General features: G+C 47.4%; 1 protein-coding gene across 17 annotated transcripts in view; it reads left to right on the forward strand.

The window, feature by feature from the left end:
• IHO1 (interactor of HORMAD1 1) overlaps positions 1-26,193 on the forward strand; it is a 78,632-nt gene that overhangs the window by 2,844 nt on the left and 49,595 nt on the right. For 2 of the 17 annotated variants that reach the window (XM_055109954.2, XM_055109956.2), the window contains exons 2-3: positions 4,114-4,331; positions 16,636-16,706. In XM_055109954.2, the coding sequence (XP_054965929.1) occupies positions 16,651-16,706 (56 nt within the window). In that variant the 5' untranslated portion in view covers positions 4,114-4,331; positions 16,636-16,650. Of the gene's footprint in view, positions 1-4,099; positions 4,332-4,636; positions 5,323-9,468; positions 12,388-16,635; positions 16,707-26,193 lie in introns of those variants that run through there. The other 15 variants (XR_010111432.1, XM_034956450.3, XM_063602353.1 and 12 more) reach the window with 12 other exon arrangements.

The raw sequence follows: 26,193 nt of genomic DNA on the forward strand, positions 1-26,193 counted from the left end.
GTGACGTGCACCTGTGGTCTCAACTATTCGAGAGGCTGAGGTGGGAGGATTGCTTGACCCCGGGAGGGCGAGGCAGCAGTGAGCCATGATTGTGCTACTGCACTCCAGCCTGAGAGACAGAATGAGACCCCGTCTCAAATAAATAAATAAATAAAATAATACAAATATACAAAACAATGCTATGATTTATGGATACAAACATATGAACTGGCTGGGTGTGGGATTACTCCTGTAATCCCAGCACTTGGGGAGGCCAAGGCAAGCAGGTTGCTTGAGTCCAGGAGTTGAAGACCAGCCTGATCAATATGAGACCCTGTCTCTATTTTTACATAAATAAATAATTTTAAAAATGTAATAATTAAAAATAAAAAGCATGGGCTGGCTGCAGTGGCTCTTGCCTGTAATCCCAGCACTTTGGGAGGCCGAAGCGGGCAGATCACCTGAGGTCAGGAGTTCAAGAGTAGCCTGGCCAACATGGTGAAACCCCGTCTCTACTAAAAATACAAAAAAATTAGCTGGGCGTGGTGACATGCGTCTGTAATCCCAGCTACTTGGGAGGCTGAGGCAGGGGAATCGCTTGAACCTGGAAGGCAGAGGTTGCAGTGAGTTGAGATCACGCCATTCCACTCCAGCCTGAGCGACAGAGCAAGACTCCATCTCAAAAAAAAAAAAAAGGCCAGTTGTGGTGGCTCACACCAGTAATCCCAGCACTTTGGGAGGCCGAGGCGGGCAGATCATGAGGTCAGGAGATAGAGACCATCCTGGCTAACACGGTGAAACCCCGTCTCTACTTGACAAAAAAATTAGCTGGGTGTGGTGGCAGTTGCCTGTAGTCCCAGCTACTCAGGAGGCTAAGGAAGGAGAATGGTGTGAACCCAGGAGACCGAGCTTGCAGTGAGCTGAGATCACGCCACTGCACTCCAGCCTGGGCCACAGAGTGAGACTCCGTCTCAAAACAACAACAACAACAAAAATAATAAATAAATAATAAATAAATATATAAATAAAGCGTGCATAGGAATGATGGGAAACAAATAACAGGATAGAAATCACCTGGGGGCCAGGCGCGGTGGCTAACGCCTGTAATTACAGCACTTTGGGAGGCCGAGGTGAGCAGATCACGAGGTCAGGAGATGAGACCATCTTGGCTAACACAGTGAAACCCCATCTCTACTAAAAAAAAAAAAAAATACAGGCCAGGTGTGGGGGCTCATGCCTGTAATCCCAGTACTTTGGGAGGCCGAGGCGGGCGGATCACAAGGTCAGCAGATCGAGAATATCCTGGCTAACACGGTAAAACCTCATCTCTACTAAAAACACAAAAAGAAATTAGTTGGGCTTGGTGGCAGGTGCCTGTAGTCCCAGCTACTCAGGAGGCTGAGAATGGCATGAACCCGGGAGGCAGAGCTTGCAGTGAGCCAAGATCGCACCACTGCACTCCAGCCTGGGCGACAGTAAGACTCCGTCACAAAAAAAAAAAAAAAAAAAATCACCTGGGGAGGGGAGCAAGGGGAATGGTATCAGGGAGGACCGAATGGAGCTTCAACTCTATCTGTAATGTTTTTACTTTTTTTTTTTTTGAGACAGAGTCTCACTGTTGCCCAGGCTGGAGTGCAGTGGCGCGATCTCGGCTCACTGCAACCTCCACCTCCCGGGTTCACGCCTTTCTCCTGCCTCAGCCTCCCAAGTAGCTGAGACTATAGGCGCCCACCACCACGCCCGGCTATTTTTTTTCTTTTTTTGAGGTGAAGTCTTGCTCTGTCGCCCAGGCTGGAGTGCAATGGCATGACCTCGGCTCACTGCAACCTCCGCCTCCTGGGTTCAAGTGATTCTTGTGGCTTAGCCTCCCGAGTAGCTGGGATTACAGGCGTGCGCCACCACACCTGGCTAATGCTTTGTATTTTTATTGATTGATTGACTGATTTTTTTTGAGACCGAGTCTCGCTCTGTCACCCAGGCTGGAGTGCAGTGGTGCGATCTCAGCTCACTGCAACCTCTGCCTCCTGGGTTCACGCCATTCTCCTGCCTCAGCCTCCCAAGTAGCTGAGACTACAGGCGCCCACCACCACGCCCGGCTAATTTTTTGTATTTTTAGTAGAGACGGGGTTTCGCTGTGTTAGCCAGGATGGTCTCCATCCCCTGACCTCGTGATCTGCCCGCCTCGGCCTCCCAGGGTGCTGGGATTACAGGAGTGAGCCACTGCGCCAGGCCATGTTTTTACTTTTTTTTTTTTTTTTGAGATGGAGTCTCGCTCTGTCGCCCAGGCTGGAGTGCCGTGGCGCCATCTCGGCTCACTGCAACCTCCGCCTCCCAGGTTCAAACGATTCTCCTGCCTCAGCCTCCCGAGTAGCTGGGGCTACAGGCTCGTGCCACCACAGCCGGCTAATTTTTTTTTTTTTTGTAGAGACGGGGTTTCACCGTGTTAGCCAGGATGTTCTCAATCTCCTTACCTCGTGATCTGCCCACCTTGGCCTCCCAAAATGCTGGGATTACAGGCATGAGCCACCATGCCCAGGCTGTTTTTACTTAAAAAAAATGTGTTTTAGACAGTCTCGCTCTGTTGCTCAGGCTTCAGTGCAGTGGCATGATCATGGCTCACTCTAACCTCAAACTCCTGGACTCAAGGGATCCTCCCACCTTGGCCTCCCAAAGTTCTGGGATTACAGGCATGAGCCATGGTGCCCAGCCATGTTTTAATTTTTATAGCTTTATTTAGGTAAAATTAATACACGATAAACTGCACATATTGAAAATGTACAATTTGATGCATTTCGATATATGTATACACCTCTGAAACACTGCCATCAAGAGAGTAAATATGGCCAGGCGTGGTGGCTCACACCTGTAATCCCAGCACTTTGGGAGGCCGAGGTGGGTGAATCACCTGAGGTCTGGAGTTTGAGACCAGCCTGACCAACATGGAGAAACCCTGTCTCTACTAAAAATACAAAATTAACTGGGCGTGGTGGCAGGCACCTGTAATCCCAGCTACTTGGGAGGCTGAGGTAGGAGAATCGCTTGAACCTCGGAGGTGGAGGTTGTGGTGAGCCGAGATTGTGCCATTGCACTCCAGCCTGGGTGAAACTCCTGAGAGTGAAACTCCATCTCAAAAAAAAAAAAAGAAGAAGAAGATAGTAAATATGTTCATCACCCCAAGTTTCCTTCTGCCTAGTCGTAATCTTTCCTTATGGCACTCATTTGCCTCAGGCAATGCCACACCTCTGCTTTCTGTCACTATAGATTAATTTGCATTTTCTCGAATTTTATATAAATGGGATCATACAGTATGTATTCTTTTGTGTTTGGCTTTCACTCAGCGTAATTATTTTGAAATTTATTCATGTTGTTGTATCCATTGTTCATTCCTTTTTATTGCTTAGTAGTTGTCCATTGTATGGATATGCCAAATCTCTCCTCTTGATTTTTTGAATCCATACACAAATCAGGTTTTCATCCTCACTACATCACTAACTGCTCCTACCAAGGTCATTCAAAGTTAATTCTAACTAATCTTCCCTGAACACATCCGCAGCATTTGTCATAGCTGATCTCTGCCTCCTCTTTGAAGCAGTTCCAAGTGCCTTCCAGAATGCCTCATTCTCCTGGTGTCTTTCCCCGTCTCCTGACCAGGCTTGCTCCAACTCCTTGGCTGCTTTTCCTTCATCTCCAAAGTCCTCTAAACTGGTGTGTCCTGGGGCTGAATCCAATCTCCTTTCCATTTATACTCCATTGGTGATTGCATCCTGTTTTTGTTTGTTTTTTGAGACAGGGTCTCATTCTGTCGCCCAGGCTGGAGTGTAGTGACGCGATCTCGGCTCACTGCAACCTCTACCTCCCAGGTTCAAACGATCCTCCCGCCTCAGCCTCTGAGTAGCTGGGACCACAGGCATGTGTTACCACGCTGTACTAATTTTTTGTAGAGCTGGGGTTTCGCCATGCTGCCCAGGCTGGTCTCAAGCATGTTTTTTGCTTTCTAAGTCATCTATAAGCACCAGAGGCAGAGTTACATAGATCCTTCCTGCCTACCCGCACTGTCCCTGCCCTCAGGCCACTCCAGCATCCAGCAGGCCAGAAACCTCAGAAGATTTCTTGCCTCCTTTCTCTTTCCTCCAGGGGCCCGGTTCGATGTCCCCATCTGCCCACAGCGCCTCTCGTGCCAGCTGCTCCGCCTGTCCTGCCCTTGCTCAGACCACCCAAGCATCATCCGTGCTCTGGCCCCTGGCCACCAGGTCCACCCCACATGCTGTCCTCACAGGTGGCGCCTTGCCATTCCTGGGGACCAGGGCCTCCTTGTTCTGGTCATACACAGTGGAGTGTAGGTCGAGCGACAAGTGAGTAGATCTGCATGCCAGGTGGGCCGAGGGTGGCCATTCCGGCGTGAGTGTGGGGGTGTGAGGGAACGTTGCATGGGCTGCACGTGGGCTGGGTGTGGCGTGCAGCGGTGTGGCGCCAGGCAGGCAGCTTGGCGGGGCCCACAATCAGCGCGGTTGAGACCATTAGTACGGTTAAAACCGTTAGCTGCCTGTCGCGGGGAGGGCGGGGCCCTGGGGACTGGACGGAATCCCAGTTGGTCAGAGGAGACCCTGGGGGCGGGGCCGCGCGTGTTGCCGTTAGGACAGTTAAAACCGTTAGCTGCCTGTCGTGGCGGGGCGGGGCCCTGGGACGGGACGGAATCCCTATTGGTCAGAAGAGGACCTGGGGGCGGGGCCGCGCGTGCCGTGGCAGAGGCAGCGGGACGCGGCCACCTCGAAGCCACGTCAGGGCAGCCCCAGGTCGGGCGCGTGCCAGCAGCCAGAGGTGGGGACAGGAGGGCTTTGGGCAGGGTGGGTTGGGGGAAGGCGGGGGGAGGGGCTGAGGAGCCGGATGGGGCCGTGGGTCTGGGTTCAGGATACCAGCGGTCCTCCCGGGCTTTCCCGGGACGTTGGTCTTGTAGTCCCTCCCCTGCCCTTTCTTTCCCTATGGCGATGGCCGCTCTGGCTCTTGAAGGAGGCTTCACTTCCGCGCTTATTCTTGGAGAGCAGTTTTCATCCGATTCGCAGGGGTCCGCGACCTCCTATCCCAGATCCCCGCCTGGAGTTGAGGAGTGAGACCGGGTACGCCCCGGGAGCCAGAGTGAGCGGAGACCCAGAGAAGAGAAGCCCGCTGGGATTTCTCTTTGATTATGAGTAGGGAAAACCCTGTGAGGCCTCTGGAAAGACATCAGAGGATTTAGTCTAGGAGCTCAGAGCGTGTCTCCAGGTGGAGAAGAGGCGGAAAATGAGAGAGGCGGCCGGCCATTAGTGTTTGAGGCGGGCCTGTGGCCACAGGGGGCCTGAAGTCTGAGTAAGAGACCTGATTTTTTCTGCTAGAACTTTCTGCAGTGGAGGAACGGGAGGGGCACCTGGAGGGCCTCACATCGCAGCCTCAAGAGTCTCGCAGTAGGCCGGCTGCGGTGGCTCACGCCACACTTTGGGAGGCTGAGGCAGGCGGATCTCCTGAGGTCAGGAGCTCGAGACCAGCCTGGCCAACATGGCGAAACCCCGTCTCTACTAAAAATACAAAAATTAGCCGGGCGTGGTGGCGCATGCCTGTAATCCCAGCTACTTGGGAGGCTGAGGCAGGAGAATCACTAGAACCTGGGAGGCGGAGGTGGCAGTGAGCTGAGATCGCGCCACTGCACTCCAGCCTGGGCGACAGAGTGAGACTCGGTCTCAAAAAAAAAAAAAAAAAAAAAAAGAAAGAAAGAAAGAAAAGAAAAAAGATTGTCGCAGTAGAGTTGACGACGGTGGTCAGATGAGGTAGTCCATGCCACTCGGGGCGGCCCTCTCCCCCTCACGTGTTCCTCCCTTGTGTACCCACCCTGCCAGGGCCCTTCCCTTGTATATAGTTCCATTCCTTGCATGCACTCAACTTTTTCTCCCCTTTTATGCTTCCTTTAATAGGAAAGAGAGTGAGAGGTGAAAGTTTTTAATCTGTGCATTTCAGTTTTCATTTACCTTGGAATGACCGTGTTCCACCTTAGAACGAATACCTCTTCCTTACTAGTGCTGTACTAGCATCTTCAAGGAGAGCTTTAGAGAGATGGGATTTCCATCCTCTGGGAATTTAAAAGCCTATACAGGTAGCATGGAGATAAATACATGTACAAAAGAGAGATGAACCTGAGTTTGAGTACATCAAGCCCCAGCTGGTTCTTAGACATATTGAGAATAAGGGTGTACTTACCACAGTTTTTTTTTTTTTTTTTTTTTTTTTTTTTTTTTGAGACGGAGTCTCGCTTTGTTGCCCAGGCTGGAGTGCAGTGGCACGATCTCTGCTCACTGCAAGCTCCGCCTCCCAGGTTCACGCCATTCTCCTGCCTCAGCCTCCCAAGTAGCTGGGACCACAGGCACCCGCCACCACACCCGGTTAATTTTTTGTATTTTTAGTAGAAACGGGGTTTCACCGTGTTAGCCAGGATGGTCTCGATCTCCTGACCTCGTGATCCGCCTTTCTCAGCCTCCCAAAGTGCTGGGATTACAGGCATGAGCCACCGCGCCCGGCCATTTACCACAATTTTTAAAAATTGGGCCGAGTTGGCTGTGCGCGGTGGCTCATGCCTGTAATCCCAGCACTTTGGGAGGCCAAGGCGGGTGGATCACCTGAGGTCAGAAGTTCAAGACCCAGAAGTTCAAGACCAGTCTGGCCAACATGGTGAAACCCTGTCTCTACTAAAAATACAAAAATTAGCCAGGTGTGGTAGCACACGCCTGTAATCCCAGCTACTCGGGAGGCTGAGGCAGGAGAATCACTTGAACCTGGGAGATGGAGGTTGCAGTGAGCCAAGATCGCGCCACTCCACTCCAGGCTGGTCGACAAAGCGAGACTGCATCCCCAAAAAAATTGGGCTGGGTGTGGTGGCTCACGCCTGTAAATCACAGCACTTTGGGAGGCCGAGGCGGGTGAATCACTTGAGCTCAGGAGCGTGAGACCTGCCTGAGCAACATGGTAAACCTCTGTCTCTACTAAAAATACAAAAAATTAGCCAGGTATGATGGCGTTCACCTGTGGTCCAAGCTACTCAGGAGTCTGAGTTGGGAAGATTGCTTGAGCCTGGTAGGTGGAGGTTGTAGTGAGCCAAGATCGCAACATTGCACTCCAACCTGGTTAATAGAGTGAAGCCCCAGTTCAAAAGGAAAGAAAACCATATATTTTAAATTTGTGACTATTTGGCATATTTTGCTCCACAAAATCTAGTTGTAATTTAGTTCCTAAGTTTTTAACTCATTAAACAAGAAATGTTTTCAGAGCTCCTATTATGTTCCAGGAATGATTTTTAGGTTCTAGGGCTGTAGTAGTAAATAAAGAAAAAATTATTGTCCTCAAAAGAGCTTAATATTACATTCTAGTAAACATGGATATCTGTAGAGACAGAAAAGACAAGTTAATAGTGTATTAGAATGATGTAGTGTTACATTAGAATGATGTAGTATTACACTATTAGAATAGTGTAATAGTGTATTAGAATGATGATGTGTTGCAGAGAAAAAAGCAGGGGAGAGCCATAGTGATTGTCAAGAGGTTACTTCTTTTTAATTTTTTTTTTTTTTTTGAGAAGAGTCTTGCTCTGTCGCCCAGGCTAGAGTGCAGTGGCGCGATCTCTGCTCACTGCAAGCTCCACCTCCTGGGTTCGCGCCATTCTCCTGCCTCAGCCTCCTGAGTAGCTGGGACCACAGGCGCCTGACACCATGCCCGGCTAATTTTGTGTGTGTATGTGTGTGTGTGTGTGTGTGTGTGTGTGTTTCATATTTTTAGTAGAGATGGGGTTTCACCGTGTTAGCCAGGATGGTCTCGATCTCCTGACCTCGTGATCTGCCCACCTCGGCCTCCCAAAGTGCTGGGATTACAGGCATGAACCACCGCACCCAGCCAATTATTTTTATTTTTTTCAGATAGAGTCTCGCTCTCTCACCCAGGCTGGAGTACGATGGAGCAGTCTTGGCTCACTGCAACCTCCGCCTCCTGGGTTCAAGCGATTCTCCTGCCTCAGCCTCCCAAGTAGCTGGAACTACAGGTGTGGACTACCATGTCCAGCTAATTTTTTGTATTTTTTTTTAGTAGAGATGGGGTTTCACCATGTTGCCCAGGTGGGTCTTGAACTCCAGAGCTCAGACAATTCTCCTGCCTCAGCCTCGCGAAGTGCTAGGATTACAGGTGTGAGCTACCACTCCTGGCCTAGAGGTTACAAGTTTGAATAAGTAATTTGAAGGAGATAGAGTTGTCTGTCATGCTGATATCTGAGGGAGGAGTGCACCAAAATAAGGGTGCAGCACGCAAAAGCGACATGAAACTGCTTGTGCCCAGCAAGGGAAAACAACAGTGAGGAGCCCCATAAGAGGCATGCAACAGGGTATAGATGGGAATGGTGGAGGGCTATGGGGAGATTACAGATGCCCCTGTAGGTAATCATAGATAATTCTGGCTTTTATTTTCTGTAGGGTAAGAGCAGTGGAGGATTTGAGCAGAAGGACTATGTGATCTGACTTAGGGTTACTGTAACTCTGGCTGCTTTGTAGGGAAGAGACTGGAGTGGGACAAGGGTGAAATCAGGGAGAGTGGTTAGGAGGCCATTGCAATAATCCAGGCTGGTGGCAGTGGAGTAGGGTTGCCGCATTTAGCAAATAAAAATACAGGACACCCAGTTAAATTTGAATTTAAGGTAAACAATATTTTTTGTATGTCTCATGTAACATTGGGAAATTCAAATTTTACTTGGTATTCTATTTTATCTGGCAACCTCCAGTTGCCAGAAAGGAGGGAGTGAGGAGTGGTCAAATTCTAGATATATTTTGGAGGAATTAGTATAGTATTTGCTGACAGATTGGATGTGAGACTAAGAAAAGGGAATTGAGGAGGACTTAGATTTTGGCCTGAGCACCTGGAAGATGGAAGTGTCCTTAAATAAAATGGGAAGACCACAGGAGGAGAGTGTTCAGGGGAAGTTATGAGGATCTTGGCTTTGAACATTGTCTTAGTCCGTTTTGTGTTGCTATAACTGAATACCACAGCTAGGTGATTTAAATAAATTTATTTCTCACAGTTTTTGAGGCTAGAAAGTTCAATATCAAGGTACCAGTATCTGGAGCTCACTTTTATAACAACCCACTCTAGTGATAATGAACTCACTTCTGAATGCACTCCGGTTTACCCACTTACATTAATCTATTCATGAGGCTGGAGTCCTCATGGCCTAATCACCTCTTAACAGTCCTACCTCTTAATACTATCACAATGGTAATTAAATTTCAACATAAGTTTTTGGAGGGGACATTTAAAACATAGCATTCAGCCACGTGGGTTCAGCATGTGAAAGCTGCATATATGGAGGGCCAGTTTTTCCATATATACTAGTTCTGCAGGGCTGGCTTCTGGACTTGAGTGTGTGTGGATTTTGGTATATTGTTGGGGTCGGGCTGTGTCCTGGAACCAATCCCCCACATATGCAGAGGGACAACTGTAGTTCCCTTAACTGAAGTTAATGATTACTACTTATGTGAAGGGATCCCCCCAAAATTTTATACTTTGCTTCTGAAAGAATTTTGGTGATGAGGAGCTGTAATCTGAAAGGGGCTTTTTCTGAGAGCTTATGGAGGAAAGTAAGGCAGATGAAATGATGCTTTGTTGGGGAAGATGTTACCAGAAAGGGGTCCCAGTCCAGACTCCAAGAAGGGGTTCTTGGATGTCTCACAAGAAAATTTGGAGCAAGTCTACAGAGTAGAGTGAAAGCAAGTTTATCAAGAAAGTAAAGAACTGGGCCGGGCGTGGTGGCTCACGCCTGTAATCCCAGCACTTTGGGAGGCTGATGTGGGCAGATCACAAGGTCAGGAGTTGAAGATCAGCCTGGCCAATATGGTGAAACCCCATGTCTACTAAAAAAAAATACAAAAAATTAGTCGGGCGTCGTGGCAGGTGCCTGTAGTCCCAGCTACTTAGGAGGCTGAGGCAGGAGAATCACTTGAACCCGGAAGGCGGAGGTTGCAGTGAGCCGAGATCGTGCCACTGCACTCCAGCCTGGGCAACAGAGCAAGACTCTGTCTCAAAAAAAAAAAAAAAGTAAAGAACGAAAGGAATGACTACTCAATAGAGCAGTCCCAAAAGCGGCTGGTTGGCTATTTTTATGGTTATTTCTTGATCATATGCTAAACAAGGGGTGGATTATTCATCAATTTTCTGGGAAAGAGGTGGAGATTTCCAAGAACAGGTTTCCTCTTCCTTTTAGATCATATAGGGTAACTTCTGGATATTGCCGTGGCATTTGTAAACTGTCATAGCGCTGGTTGGAGTGTCTTTTTAGCATGCTAATGCGTTATAATTAGCTATGATATGTGGTGAGGACGACCAGAGGTCACTTTTTTTTTTTTTGAGACGCTGTCACCCAGGCTGGAGTGCCGTGGTACAATCTCTGCTCACTGCAACCTCTGCCTTCTGGTTTCAAGCGATTCTCCTACCTCAGCCTCCTGAGGAGCTGAGATTACAGGCGTGTACCAACACGCCCGGTGAATTTTTGTATATTTTTAGTAGAGATGGGGTTCCACCATGTTGACCAGGCTGGTCTCGAATTGCTGACCTCGAGTGCTGCGATTACAGCGTGAACCACTATGCCTGGCCGTAATTTTTTTTTTTTTTTTTTTTTGAGACAGAGTTTGCTCTGTTACCCAGGCTGGAGTGTGGAGTACAGTGGCACAATCTCAGCTCATTGCAACCTCCACCTCCTGGTTCAAGCTTTTCTTCTGCCTCAGCCTCCTGAGTAGCTGGGATTATAGGAGTGAGCCACCGCACCTGGGCAATTTTTTTTTTTTTTTTTTGGTGAGACGGGGTCTCGCTCTGTCTTCCAGGCTGGAGTGCAGTGGCGCGATCTCGGCTCACTGCAAGCTCCGCTTCCTGGGTTCGCGCCATTCTCCTGCCTCAGCCTCCCGAGTAGGTGGGACTACAGGCGCCCGCCACCATGCCCGGCTAATTTTTTTGTATTTTTAGTAGAGATGGGGTTTCACCATGTTAGCCAGGATGGTCTCGATCTCCTGACCTCATGATCCACCCGCCTCGGCCTCCCAAAGTGCTGGGATTACAGGCATGAGCCCCTGCGCCCAGCAATTTTTGTATTTTTAGTAGAGATGGGGTTTCACCATATTGGTGAGGCTGGTCTTGAACTCTTGACCTCGTGATCCGCCCACCTCGGCCTCCCAAAGTTCTGGGATTACAGGCGTGAGCCACCGCTCCCGGCCATTTTTGTATTTTTAATAGAGATGGGGTTTCACCATGTTGGCCAGGCTGGTCTCGAACTCCTGACCTCAAGTGATCCACCCACCTCGGCCTCCCAAAGTGCTGGGATTACAGGCATGACCACTGCACCCGGCGCAGAGGTCACTTTAATTGCCATCTTGGATTTGGCGGGTTTTGAACAGCTACTTTCTTGCATTTTTTGTGATGAGCAGGGCCTTTGTGACCTGTATCATTGCTGACCTATCTCATCCTGTGACTAAGAATGCCTAACCTCCTGAGAATGCAGCTCAGGTCCCAGCTTCGTTTTACCTAGCCCCTACTCAAGATAGAGTTGCTCTGGTTCAAATGCCTCTGACAGGCTGGATGCAGTGGCACACACCTGTCATCTCAGCACTTTGGGAGGCCAAGGCAGGTGGATCACCTGAGGTCAGAAGTTCAAGACCCAGAAGTTCAAGACCAGCCTGGCCAACATGGTGAAACCCTGTCTCTACTAAAAATACAAAAATTAGCTAGGTGTGGTGGCAGATGCCTGTAATCCCAACTACTTGGGAGGCTGAGGCAGGAGAATTGCTTGAACCCAGGAGGCAAATGTTGCAGTGAGCCGAGATTGTGCCATTGCACTCCAGCCTGGGTGACAGAGCAAGACTCTGTCTCAAAAAAAAAAAAAAAAAAAAAAATGCCTCTGACAAAAAATGTGTGGAATACAGGTGGACAGATGAAAGTGGATAGGAAAAGCCAAGCTCATCTGCTTTAGTTTGTTACTTGATGACCGGTTATATTATTACCTTGTTTCATGTTGAAACTAGATCATGCATCAGCCAGCCCTGTGTTCTCAGAGCATTTTTTTCTTTCTGGTGAGGTCTTTTTTTTTTTTTTTTTTTTGAGACGGAGTCTCGCTCTGTCTCTAGGTGGGAGTGCAATGGTGTGATCTCGGCTCACTGCAAACTCTGCCTCCCAGGTTCAAGGGATTCTCCTGCCTCAGCCTCCCGAGTAGCTGGGACTACAGGTGCATGCCACCACGCCCAGCTAATTTTTGTATTTTTAGTAGAGACAGGATTTCACCATGTTGGCCTGGAGGGTCTCAATCTTTTGACCTTGTGATCTGCCCACCTCGGCCTCCCAAAGTGCTGGGATTACAGGTGTGATCTGGTGAGTTTTAGTCCTTGTAACTCATGCTGCATATTTTAGATGCTACCGATTTAATACTGGAATATTAACCAGGTATTCTGCAATATAATTTGTAGCATACCTTAGTCTGCCACTATTCAAAATTGTGATTGTTTTTAAAGAAATGTCTGTTTTTCAGCCCTTGTAAACGTTTAAAAATTTCTAGCCTTTTCCTTAAATAAAAATAGTCCTCATGATTCCTTTATTAATTTCTACATATAATATTTCTTTTTTTTTTTTTTTTTGAGATGGAGTCTCGCTCTGTCACCCATGGTGCAGTGCAGTGGTGCGATCGCGGTTCACTGCAAGCTCCGCTTCGTGGGTTCATGCCATTCTCCTGCCTCAGCCTCCTGAGTAGCTGGGACTACAGGCGCCTGCCACCACGCCTGGCTAATTTTTGTATTTTTAGTAGAGACGGGGTTTCACCACGTTAGCCAGGATGGTCTCGATCTCCTGACCTTGTGATCCGCCCGCCTCGGCCTCCCAAAGTGCTGGGATTACAGGTGTGAGCCACTGTGCCTGGCCAAATTTCTACATATAATATTTCTAAATCAGTTTGGGTTTAGCAATAACTTGTATCTCTTAAGGGAAACATGCTTTTCTGTGTGTTCTTGCTCTGCATACAATTATTTCTTTCTGCCACTGTGGAATAAGCAGACCTCCATGACAATGCAATTTAGTTCCCTAGAACAGGGGTCTCCAACACCCACGCCCCGGACCAGTACCAGTCAGTCCATGGCTTGTTAGGAACCAGGCCACACAGCAGGAGGTGAGCAGTGGGCCAGCCTGAGCTCTATCTCCTGTCAGGTCAGTGGCAGCATTAGATTCTCATAGGAGTGTGCATGAACCCTATTGTGAACTGCACATGCAAGGGATCTAGGTTGTGCACTCCTTATGAGACTCTAATGCCTGATGATCTGAGGTGGAACAATTTCATTTTGAAACCATCCCCAACCCCACCCGCAACCAATGTCCATGGAAAAATTGTCTTCCACAAAACTTGTCCCTGGTGCCAAAAAGGTTGGGAACTGCTGCCCTAGGACTCAAGGTCAGAGACCTAATGCCTGAGGGAAGAGAGTTTGCTTTCCATCCTGAGAAATCACCCTTAGCCATATTTTGCTAATTTGATCCATAATCACCTCTATGTGTTTTTTTTATCTTTATTCAGCTAACAAAGAACTTGCTTACTTTGCTCCTATTCTGTTTTCCCCACTTATGCTGTCCAGAGTTGCAACCTTTGTAAATCTAAACATCGACATCTCAAAATCCACCACCAACAGAGAGGGTACATGGGGCTTGATCCACTCAAGAGCAAGGAACAGTGTACTTTTTATGTAAACCATTGGAAAACTCCATACTTCATAGAAAGTATAAAATTGGATGATCTAAAGACCTCTTGTGTGGTAGGGGTTGAACAGTCATGACTGAATATAACTGACAGCTTCCTGACCTTTGTAGGACATCTTTCTTCTGGTTGAATTCTGGGAAGATGGACATCTCAGGCTTGGGTAAACCATGTGGTAAACACAGACATGCTGCACAAGTAAAGGCAGGATAACTAATCAAAAGGAAGAATGTTACTTCATCTTCTACCACACATATATTGAATCTCTCCTGTTTAATCCAGTTAACTGGAGTTGCTGGTTTCATTCTCAACATTAAGGGGGGAGTTTGGTCATGTAGACTGAGAGAGACTACCTTTTTTACCTTCTAGTCATACAGGACCTCCTTAGACTCACCCCTTTGATGCTGGCACACTGTCACATACCTGGAACTATAAGGGCCTTTTAAATGCTTGCATTTCTGGCTGGGCACAGTGGCTTACGCCTGTAATCCCAGCACTTTGGGAGGCCAAGGCAGGTGGATCACTTGAGGTCAGGAGTTCGGCCCAGCCTGGTCAACATGGTGAGACCCTGTCTCTACTTAAAAAAAAAAAAAAAAAAAAAAAAATTAGCCAGGAGTGACAGCACATGCCTGTAATTGCGGCTACTCAGGAGGCTGAGGCAGGAGAATAGCTTGAGCCCGGGAGGCAGCGGTTGCAGTTAGCTAAGATAACACCACTGCATTCCAGCCTGCGTGACAGAGTGGGACTTCATCTAAAAAAAAAAAAAAAAGGCTTGTATTTCTAATTCCATGAGTATAAGGTATTTTGAGGTTTATATGTATTCGCAAAAAGCAAATGACATGTCTTTTTTTTTTTGAGAAGGAGTCTTGCACTGTCGCCCAGGCTGGAGTGCAGTGGTGTGATCTCGGCTCACTGCAAGCCCTGCCTCCCGGGTTCACGCCATTCTCCTGCCTCAGCCTCCCAAGTATCTGGGACTACAGGAGCCCGCCACCATGCCCGGCTAATTTTTTATATTGTTTTAGTAGAGACAGGGTTTCACCGTGTTAACCAGGATAGTCTCGATCTCCTGACCTCGTAATCCACCTGCCTTGGCCTCCCAAAGTGCTGGGATTACAGGCATGAGCCACCGCACCCAGCCTCTTTCTTTCGTTTTTTTTTTTTTTTTAAGAGACAGGATCTTGCTTTGTTGCCTGGGCTGGAGTGCAGTGGTGGGATCACAGTTTACTGAAGCCTTGAATTCCTGGGCTCAAGTGATCCTGCCGCCTCAGCCTCCCAAGTAGCTGAGACTACAGGTGTATGTTGCCATGCCTAGCTTGTTTATTTATTTAAATTTTTTATTTTTAATTTTTTGACATAGTTTGAGAGATAATTTTTTGAGATTTTTTTTTCTCTGTCGCCCAAGCTGGAGTATAGCGGCACAATCTTAGCTCACTACAGCCTTGACCTCTTGGGCTCAAGTGATCCTCCCATCTCAGCCTCCCAAGTAGGTGGGACTATAGGCTTGTGCCACCACACCCCGCTAATTTTTTTTTTTTGAGGCGGAGTCTCACTTGATCGCCCAGGCTGGAGTGCAGTGGCACGATCTTGGCTCACTGCAACCTCTGCCTCCCCGGTTCCAGTGATTCTCCTCCTCAGCCTCCTGAGTAGCTGGGATTACAGGCACCCGCCACCACGCCCAGCTAATTTTTTTGTATTTTTAGTAGAGACAGGGTTTCTTCATGTTGGCCAGGCTGTTCTCAAACTCCTGACCTCAAATGATCCACCTGCCTCTGCTTCCCAAAGTGCAGGGATTACAGGCGTGAGCCACTGCACCCGGCTTTTTTTTTTTTTTTTGAGATGGGGTCTCACTCTGTCGCCCCAGGCTGGAGTGCAGTGGTGTGACCTTGGCTCACTGCAACCTCTGCCTCCTGGGTTCAAGCAATTCTTCTGCCTCAGCCTCCCAAATAGCTGGGACTACAGGCACGTCCCACCACACCCAGGTAATTTTTGTATTTTTAGTAGAGACAGGGTTTCACCGTGTTAGCCAGGATGGTCTGGATCTCCTGACCTAGTGATCCACCCGCCTCGGTCTCCCAAAGTGCTGGGATTACAGATGTGAGCCACTGCTCCTGGCCTCTCCATTTAGTTTTTTTTTTTTTTTTTTTTGAGCTGGGGTCTCGCTCTGTTGCCCAGGCTGGAGTGCAGTGGCGCAATCTCGGCTCGCTGCAAGCGCCACCTCTTGTGTTCATGCCATTCTCCTGCCCCGGCCTCCTGAGTAGGTGGGACTACAGGCACCCACCACCACGCCTGGCTAATTTTTTGTATTTTTTAGTAGAGACGGGGTTTCACCCTGTTAGCCACAATGGTCTTGATCTCCTGACCTAGTGATCCTCCCTCCTCGGCCTCCCAAAGTGCTGGGATTACAGGCGTGAGCCACTGCGCCCGGCTTCCATTTAGTTCTAATTTGATTTCTGTCATCAGAGTTTTGTAGTTTTCCTCATATAGATATTGTATATATTTTTTCACAGTTATACCTAAGTATTTCTTTTTTGGGGGTGCAAATATAAATGGTTTTGTGTTTCTATTTATTTACTTATTTTTTTTGAGACAGTGGCGTGATACAAAAATTAGCCAGGTGTGGTGGCGGGTGCTTGTAATCCCAGCTACTCAGGAGAATTGCTTGAACCTAGGAGGCAAAGGTTGCAGTGAGCCGAGATCGAGCCACGGCACTCCAGACTGGGTGACAAGAGCAAAACTCCGTCTCAAAAAAAAAAAACAGAAATTTTCACTAATTGGATGGGAATATAGCTGCTGGAATGTCTTCGTGTACATATAATAGTCACTAGTAATCTTTGGAAAAAATTATACTGTTAACTTTCTTAATATTCATTTATTCTTTCTAATAGGTATAACTATAAGAAATGAATTTTAATGTCTGGAATATCAAAGAGATGCTCAGTATTCCTTCAGGCTCTGGGTAAGTTTTCTGGTTATATTGTCTGATCCTTAAGAGGATTTTCTGGCCGGGCATGATGGCTCACACCTGTAATCCCAGCACTTTGGGAGGCCAAGGTGGGCAGATCACAAGGTCAGGAGATCGGGACCATCCTGGCTAACACGGTGAAACCCCGTCTCTACTAAAACTACAAAAAAATTTAGCCGGGCGTGGTGGCGGGTGCCTATAGTCCCAGCTACTCAGGAGGCTGAGGTAGGAGAATGGCGTGAACCTGGGAGGTGGAGCTTGCAGTGAGCCGAGATTGTGCCACTGCACTCCAGCCTGGGTGACAGAGCGAGACTCCGTCTCAAAAAAAAAAAAAAGGATTTTCTAGTTTCATTGATTTCATAGAAAAAGGGTTCCTGGTCAGGCATGGTAGCTCACGCCTATAATCCCAGCACTTTGAGAGGCCCAGGTGGGTGGATCACCTGAGGTCAGGAGTTCACGACTAGCTTGGCCAACGTGGCAAAACCACATCTCCACTAAAAAAAATACAAAGATTAGCCAGGCAAGGTGGTGTGCACCTGTAATCTCAGCTACTGGGGAGGCTGAGGCAGGAGAACTGCTTGAACCTGGGAGACGGAGCTTGTGGTGGGCCGAGATTGGGCCACTGCACTCTAGCCTGGGCAACAGAGTGAGACTCAATCTCAAAAAAAAAAAAAAAAAAAAAAAAGAGGGTTCCCTTCCCATCAGGTTATAATAATGGAAGTGTGTCCAGAATTGGTGGGTTCTTGGTTTCACTGACTTCAAGAATGAGGCCAAAGACCCTTGCGGTGAGTGTTACAGTTCTTAAAAGCGGCATGTCCGGAGTTTGTTCCTTCTGATGTTTGGATGTGTTCGGAGTTTCTTCCTTCTGGTGGGTTTGGGGTCTTGCTGGCTCAGGAGTGAAGCTGCAGACCTTTGCGGTGAGTGTTAACAGCTCATAAAGGCAGTGTGGACCCAAAGATTGAGCAGGAGCAAGATTTATTGCAAAGAGTGAAAGAACAAATCTTCCACAGTGTGGAAGAGGACCGGAGCGGGTTGCCACTGCTGGCTCAGGCATCCTCCTTTTATTCCCTTATCTGGCCCCACCCACATCCTGCTGATTGGTCCATTTTACAGAGAGCTGATCAGTCTGTTTTACAGAGAGCTGATTGGTCTGTTTTGACAGGGTGCTGATTGGTGTGTTCACAATCCCTGAGCTAGACACAAAAGTTCTCCAAGTCCCCACAGAGCACTGATTGGTGCATTTACAAACCTTGAGCTAGACACAGGGTGCTGATTGGCGTGTTTGCAAACCTTGAGCTAGACACAGAGTGCTGATTGTTGTATTTACAATCGCTTAGCTAGACATAAAGGTTCTCCAAGTCCCCACTAGATTAGCTAGACACAGAGCACTGATTGGTGCATTTACAAACCTTGAGCTAGACACAGAGTGCTGATTGTTGTATTTACAATTCTTTAGCTAGACATAAAGGTTCTCCAAGTCCCCACCAGATTAGCTGATACAGAGTGCTGACTGGTGCATTTACAAACCTTGAGCTAGACACAGAGTGCTGATTGGTGTATCTACAATCCTTTAGCTAGACATAAAGTTTCTCCAAGTCCCCACTAGACTCAGGAGCCCAGCTGGCTTCACCTAGTGGATCCTGCACTGGGGCCGCAGGCGTAGCTGCCTGCCAGTCCCACACCATGTGCCCACACTCCTCAGCCCTTGGGTGGTCGATGGGACCGGGCACCATGGAGCAGGGGGCAGTGCTAGTCAGGGAGGCTGGGGCCACGTAGGAGCCCATGGTGGGCCGGCACTGCTGGAGGACCCGGTGCAACCTCCACAGCTGCTGGCCCAGGTGCTAGGCCCCTCACTGCCTGGGCACAGTGTGGCTGCTCTGAGTGCAGGGCCTGCCAAGCCCATGCCCACCTGGAACTCGAGCTGGCCCGCAAGTGCACATGCAGCCCTGGTTCCTGCCCGTGCCTCTCCATCACACCTCCCTGCAAGCAGAGGGAGCTGGCTCTGACCTCGGCTAGCCCAGAGAGGGGCTCCCATAGTTCAGCGACAGGCTGAAGGGCTCCTCAAGCATGGCCAGAGTGGACGCCAAGGCCAAGGAAGCGCCGAGAGCAAGCGAGGGCTGCCAGCACGCTGTCACCTCTCAGAGGTACCTCATACAGACTCTTCTTCTCTTCCTCTCTTCTGTATCTGCTGCATCTTCTTGTGCTTTTTTTATTCTGTCCATTACAAAAGTGGTATGAATCCAGCTCTGTGTGTTAACTGAGGAATGACTTTGTATCTAGCATTGGGCCTGTTAGTGTCAGAGAAGGTCCAACATCTGGACACTCAGTCCAGTTGCGGCAACTGCTACTGAAATAGCAAGGAGCAAAATCGAGATGATGTTCAGATATATGTTCAGTTGTACAGTGCAGTTTATGGGTACTGTGGAGATTAAGAGGCACTCTAGGTATTGACAAGGCTCATTGAGGTATTGTCCTCTCAACTACTCCACTAAGGTACTTACATTGGTGTCTACCATCCTGCAATAAGCTTGCCACTGCTAACTTAGTGAGTATGCCTGAGAAGTAGGGTATATTTAAGGGATTTGTAATTGCTTATTATATGCTCTTATCACTGGATAGTTTCTTTCCTCTTTAACACCTTCCTGAAGTTATCAATTGATCAGAAACCTAGAGCACTGTTTTTTTTAATTTCTCAAAAAGAAAAAAATGCTTACAGTTGATAGGGAGTAGTGAAAAACTATCTTTATTTCTAGATCATATATATATATGTGTGTGTGTGTGTATATATATATATATATATTTTTTTTTTTTTGAGACAGAGTTTCACTCTTGTTGCCCAGGCTGGTGTGCAATGGCGTGGTCTCAGCTCACTGCAACCTTCACCTCCTGGGTTCAAGCAATTATCTCACCTCAGCTTCCCAAGTAGCTGGGATTACAGGTGCCCGCCACCACGCCCAGCTAATATTTGTATTTTTAGTAGACACAGGGTTTCACCATGTTGGAAAGTCTGATCTCAAACAACTGACCTCAGGTGATCTGCCCGCCTCAGCCTCCCAAAGTGCTGGGATTACAGGCATGAGACACCATGCCCAGCAAATCTTCATTAAGTCCAATTCCTCTGTTGGACTTTTTTGTTTTTGTTGCTGCTTGTTCCTTCAGTATCATATCCAAGATTGCCAAATCCAATGTCATGAAGCTTTTGCCTTCTCTCTCTCTTTTTTTTTTTTTTTTTTTGAGATGGAGTCTCACTCTGTTGCCCAGGCTGGAGTTTAGTGGCACGATCTCGGCTCACTGCAACCTCTGCCTCCCAGGTTCAAGCAATCCTCCTGCCTTAGCGCCCCCAGTAGCTGGGATTACAGGCATGCGCCACCATGCCCAGCTAATTTTTGTTTTTTTGTAAAGACGGGGTTTCACTATGTTGGCCAGGCTGGTCTTGGGACTCCTGACCTCAGGTAATCCAACCGCCTCCGCCTCCCAAAATGCTGGCATTACAGGCGTGACACCATGCCTGGCCTTCATAGTTTTAAAATATAAATCCTACATAATTTCAGTAGGCTCACAAAACTGTTCCCAGCCTACCAAGCCTAGCTAATTATTCTGTTTGGCCCAAGAGGAAAATCATAGAGAACTATTTTGAGCAATGATGGTGTTACCCATATTATATGTTTGTAACCCATTACTTAGTTTATCTCAGGGAATGTTTCTGTTACTAAAACACCAGGGGTTCAGTCTAGGTCCTGCTGCTCGCCACACAGAAAGCCAATCACTGAGATGAGGAGTATTACCAAGGAAGAAGGCTTTAATTGGGTGCTACAGCCAAGGAGATGGGAGCTTAGCCTCAAATCCATCTCCCTGACTAAAATTAAGGGTTTATTTAGCAGGGAGGAAATGTAACAATTTGTAAGAAAACAAGAACTAGGGAGGGGCAAGGAGGCATCTAGTGCAGTGATCTGGTGAGTTTCAGTTATTTGATACTTTTTTGAGAGGCCTGAAGGTCCTTTCCTGAGGAAGGAACTCAGATAAACAAATGCAAGTTTCAAGCTTTAACAGGAGAAGGGTCAATTTCTACATTTATCCAAAAACAACTGTCTATGGGACTAGGGCTGGTTTCATTTCTGAGTAAAAATAATCACCCTTCTCTATCCTGAACTATTAGAGTCTCTTTCTGTTTTAATAATAATGTTTATATCAAAATAGAAACAAGTAGTATTAATATTATAAAGGTTTCTTTGGCTCACAATATGTACTTATATGTTATCTAATTGCTTTGAATTTAACATTTGATAAAGGAATGATTTGTGTATGTGTTTTAATGCAGCAGTCCCTAACCTTTTTGGTAACAGGGACCAGTTTGTGGAAGACAATTTTTCCACAGACCAGGATATGGAGAAATTGTTTCAGAATGATTCAAGTGCATTAGATTTATCATGCACTTTGTTTCTATTATTACATTGTAATATATAATGGAATAATTATGGTCAGGCACAGTGGCTCACACCTGTAATCCCAGCACTTTGGGAGGCCGAGGCAGGCATATTGCTTGAGGTCAGGAGTTTGAGACCAGCCTGGCCAACATGGCGAAACCTTGTCTTTACCAAAAAATACAAAAATTAGCCGGGTGTGGTGGTGGGCTCCTGTAAGCCCAGCTACCCGGGAGGCTGAGGCACGAGAATTGCTTAAATGTAAGGCCTAACACCATAAAAACCCTAGAAGGAAACCTAGGCAATACCATTCAGGACATAGGCATGGGCAAAGACTTCATGACTAAAACACCAAAAGCAATGGCAACAAAAGCCAAAATAGACAAATGGGATCTAACTAAACTAAAGAGCTATGCACAGCAAAAGAAATTATCATCAGAGTGAACAGGCACCCTACGGAATGGGAGAAAATTTTTGCAATCTACACATCTGATAAAGGGCTAATATCCAGAATTTACAAAGAAATTAAACAAATTCACAAGAAAAAAAACCCCATCAAAAAGTGGGCAAAGAATATGAACAGACACTTCTCAAAATAAGACATTTATGCAACCAATAGACATATGCAGAAATGCTCATCATCACTTGTCATCAGAGAAATGCAAGTCAAAAACCACAATGAGATACCATCTCACGCCAGTTAGAATGGCGATCATTAAAAAGTCAGGAAACAACAGATGCTGGAGAGGATGTGGAGAAATAGGAACACTTTTACACTGTTGGTGGGAGTGTACATTAGTTCAACCATTGTGGAAGACAGTGTGGCAATTCCTCAAGGATCTGGAATAGAAATACCATTTGACTCAGCAATCCCATTACTGGGCATATACCTAAAGGATTATAAATCATTCTCTGATAAAGACACATGCACATGTATATTTATTATGGCACTGTTAACAATAGCGAAGACTTGGAACTAACCCAAATGTTTATCAATGAGAGACTGGATTAAGAAAATGTGGCACATATACACCATGGAATACTATGCAGCCATAAAAAAGAATGAGTTCATGTCCTTTTCAGGGACATGGATAAAGATGGAAACCATCATTCTAAGCAAACTATCACAAGGACAGAAAACCAGACAGCGCATGTTCTCACTCAAGTGGGAGTTGAACAATGAGAACACATGGACACAGGATGGGGAACATCACACACCAGGGCTGGTTGGGGGGTGGGGGGCTGGGGGGCTGGGGGAGGGATAGCATTAGGAGAAATACCTAATGTAAATGAGGAGTTGATGGGTGCAGCAAACCAACATGGCACATGTATACCTAAGTAATAAACCTGCACGTTGTGCACATGTACCCTAGAACTTAAAGTATAAAAAAAAAAAAAATTGTACAGTTCACTGTGATGTAGAATTAGTGGGAGCCCTGAGTTTGCTTTCCTGCAACTAGACGGTCCCATTTGGGGGTGATGGGAGACAGTGACAGATCATCAGGCATCAGATTCTCATAAGGAGTGCACAACCTAGATCCCTTGCATGTGCATTTCACAATAGGGTTTGTGCTCCTGTTAGAATCTAATACTGGCACTGATCTGACAGAAGGCAGAGCTCAGATGGTAATAGAGACCAGCCTGGGCAACATGACTGTCAGTTCCCGGGTCTGGGTCCAGCCCATGCTGAAGTCCAAGGGAAGTGGGTGGATAAGCAGAAAGAACATTTGGGGGTCTGTAGGCAGATGAATATGGTTTTATTCTGCAGCTTTCTCATTAGCAGCTTACTCTCACACTGGCTTTCTTATTAGCAGCTTACTCTCACACTCTCCGCCCTGTCTTGGCTGCTTGAGCTGGCTGCCCCCATGAGCAGCTGCGCAGCTGGCTCTCCCTTCCCTTCAGGGTCAGCAGCTTAACCCTTTCTCTGGGCACAAGCAAGCTGAGGTGTATCCTGGTTCCCACCTCTCCGTCTGCAAAGAAGGACAGCTCCGGCTCTCTCTCTCTCTTTCTCTGGGTGCCAGCATGCCCACCATGTCAAGCCATGTTGAGCTGAGCCAAGCCAAGCCCCCAAGAGACCCCTGTACAGTGTCAGCAGGACAGTTAATACCTTTTTTTTTTTTTTTTTGAGATAGTCTTGCTCTGTCGCCCAGGCTGGAGTGCAGTGGATGCAATCTTGGCTCACTGCAGCCTCTGCCTTCTGGGTTCTAGTGATTCTCTTGCCTCAGACTCCCAAGTAGCAGGGATTACAAGCACGTGCCACCACACCCGGCTAATTTTTGTATTTTTAGTAGAGATGGGATTTCACCATGTTGGCTAGGCTGATTTCAAACTCCTGACCTTATGATCCGCCCACCTTGGCCTCTCAAAGTGCTGGGATTATAGACGTGAGCCACTGCTCCTGGCTGCAGTTATACCTTTTTCAGACAATAGTGGCATAGAGCCAAGTATGAACTTACACAAACAGGTTATATAACAAGTGGAGTTATGTGCTTGCATACCAAACTTGCTGAGTCATGCAGGCCTGGATATCTGCCTCGGCCTATTCTTTGAGTAAAGCACATCCATGTACCTTACAAGGACAAAACCCTGTCTCTACAAAAAATAAAAAAATTAGCTGGGCGTGGTGATGCATGCCTACTAGGGAGGCTGAGTTGGGAGGATCATCTGAGCAGAGGTTGCAGTGAGATGGGATCATGCCATTGAATTCCAGCCTGGGTGACAGAGCAAGATCCTGTCTCAAAAAATGAATAAATAAAAAATAAGAGGCTCATGCTTGTAATCCCAGCACTTTGCAAGGCTGAGGCGGATGGATCACTTGAGGTCAGGAGTTTGAGACCAGCCTGGCCAACATGGTGAAACCCCATTGTTGGGAACAGGCCCCCAAGTCTGGCCATAAACGGGCCTCAAAACTGGCCAAAAACAAAATCTCCACAGCAGTGTGACATGTTCATGATGGCCTTGACGCCCACGCTGAAGGTGGTGGGTTTACTGGAATGAGGGCAAGGAACACCTCACCCACCCAGGGCAGAAAACTGCTTAAAGGCAATCCTAAACCACAACCAATAGCTTGAATGATTTGTGCCTTAAGGACATGTTCCTGCTGCAGATAACTAGCCAGAGTCCATCCGTTTGTTTTGGCCCATCCCTTTGTTTCCCGTAAGGAATACTTTTAGTTAATATATAATCTATAGAAATAATGCTTATCACTGGCTTGCTGTCAATAAATATGTGGGTCAAACTCTGTTCGGGGCTGTCAGCTCTGAAGGCTGTGAGTCCCCTGATTTCCCTTTCCACACTCTATATTTCTGTGTGTGTGTCTTTAATTCTTCTAGTGCCGCTGGGTTAGGGTCTCCACAACCGAGCTCGTCTCAGCAAGTGGTGCCCATACGTGGGGCTCGAACCCTGGCCAAAGGGTCACCAGAGCAATGGTTGGAAAACGTAGAGCTAAGCTGGAGGACACCTGAGTACTCTTAAGCAATCCCTGTGGTGAGTAAGAAGGGGAGCTCGGAAGCATCAGGGTAACAATGTGACAAGTGTGGGCTCTGGTTTGTTCCACCTTGGAACCTTTCATACTAATGATGAGGAGGAAGGAAAGTATAACAAAGTAATAGAAGAGGTAATGGAGCAGGTTTGCTTGCCAGCTAAAGCTAAAGTGGCAAAGGAGGAAGAGTTTCATCCCTACCCTTCTGCACCCCCTCCTTATTTTGAAGAAAAAGAGTGGCCTGAGCCTCCAGATCTTTCTTTTCTGGAGGACACTGGGTGAAAAGTGGTTGCCCCAGTGACTGAGCAGCACCTTGAGCAACCGCTCTCAGTTCTATTCAGTCAGGAATTCAGCAAGCTAGACAAGAGGGTGATATAGAGGCTTGGCAGTTCTCTGTTAGGATACACCCCACAGATCAACAGGGAAATATTATAGTTACATTTGAGCCTTTTCCTTTTAAATTCGGGAAATGCCATGAGGGTCCCGTCCCGGGCCCCGTTCCAAACTGGGGCATTTCCGGCTCAGGCAATTCCCTCATCCGTGTACAATGCCTGTCCCCCACCACAGCTGGTAGTGCCGCAGTAGATTTGTGTCCAGAATTTATTCCTTCCAGCAGGTTCTTGGTCTCGCTGACTTCAGGAATGAAGCCGCAGACCTTAGTGGTGAGTGTTACAGCTCTTAAAGATGGTGTGTCCGGAGTTTGTTCCTTCAGATGTTCAGATGTGTCTGGAGTTTCTTCCTTCCAGTGGATTTGTGGTCTTGCTGACTTCAGGAGTGAAGCCATGGATCTTTGTGGCGAGTGTCACAGCTCTTAAAGGTGGTGCAGACCCAGCCAGCCATGGTGGCTCATGACTGTAATCCCAGCACTTTGGGAGGCTGAGGTGGGCGGATCATGAGGTCAGGAGATCAAGACTATACGGCTGACACAGTGAAACCCCATCTCTACTAAAAATACAAAAAATTAGCCGGGCGTGGTGGTGGGCACCTGTAGTTCCAGCTACTCGGGAGGCTGAGGCAGGAGAATGGCATGAACCTGGAAGGCAGAGCTTGCAGTGAGCTGAGATAGTGCCACTGTACTCCAGCCTGGGCGACAGTTCAAGACTCCGTCAAAAAATAAAAAATAAAAGGTGGTGTGGACCCAAAGAGTGAGCAGCAGCAAAAGAACAAATCTTCCACAGTGTGGAAGGGGACCCGAACGGGTTGCCACTGCTGGCTCCAGTGGCCAGCTTTTATTCCATAATTTGGCCCTGCCCACATCCTGCTGATTGGTCCATTTTACAGTGAGCTGATTGGCCCATTTTACGAGTGCTGATTGGGCCATTTTACAGAGTGCTGATTGGTGCATTTACAATCCTTTAGCTAGACACAGAGTGCTGACTGCTGCGTTTTTACAGAGTGCTGATTGGTGCATTTACAATCCTTTAGCTAGACACAGAGCGCTGATTGGTGTATTTTTACAGAGTGCTGATTGGTGCGTTTACAATCCTTTAGCTAGACACAGAGCACTGATTGGTGCATTTTTACAGAGTGCTGATTAGTGCATTTACAATCCTTTAGCTATACACATAGTGCTGATTGG

The sequence above is a fragment of the Pan paniscus genome, chromosome 2, assembly GCF_029289425.2.
Source record: "Pan paniscus chromosome 2, NHGRI_mPanPan1-v2.0_pri, whole genome shotgun sequence".
Classification (NCBI taxonomy): domain Eukaryota; kingdom Metazoa; phylum Chordata; class Mammalia; order Primates; family Hominidae; genus Pan; species Pan paniscus.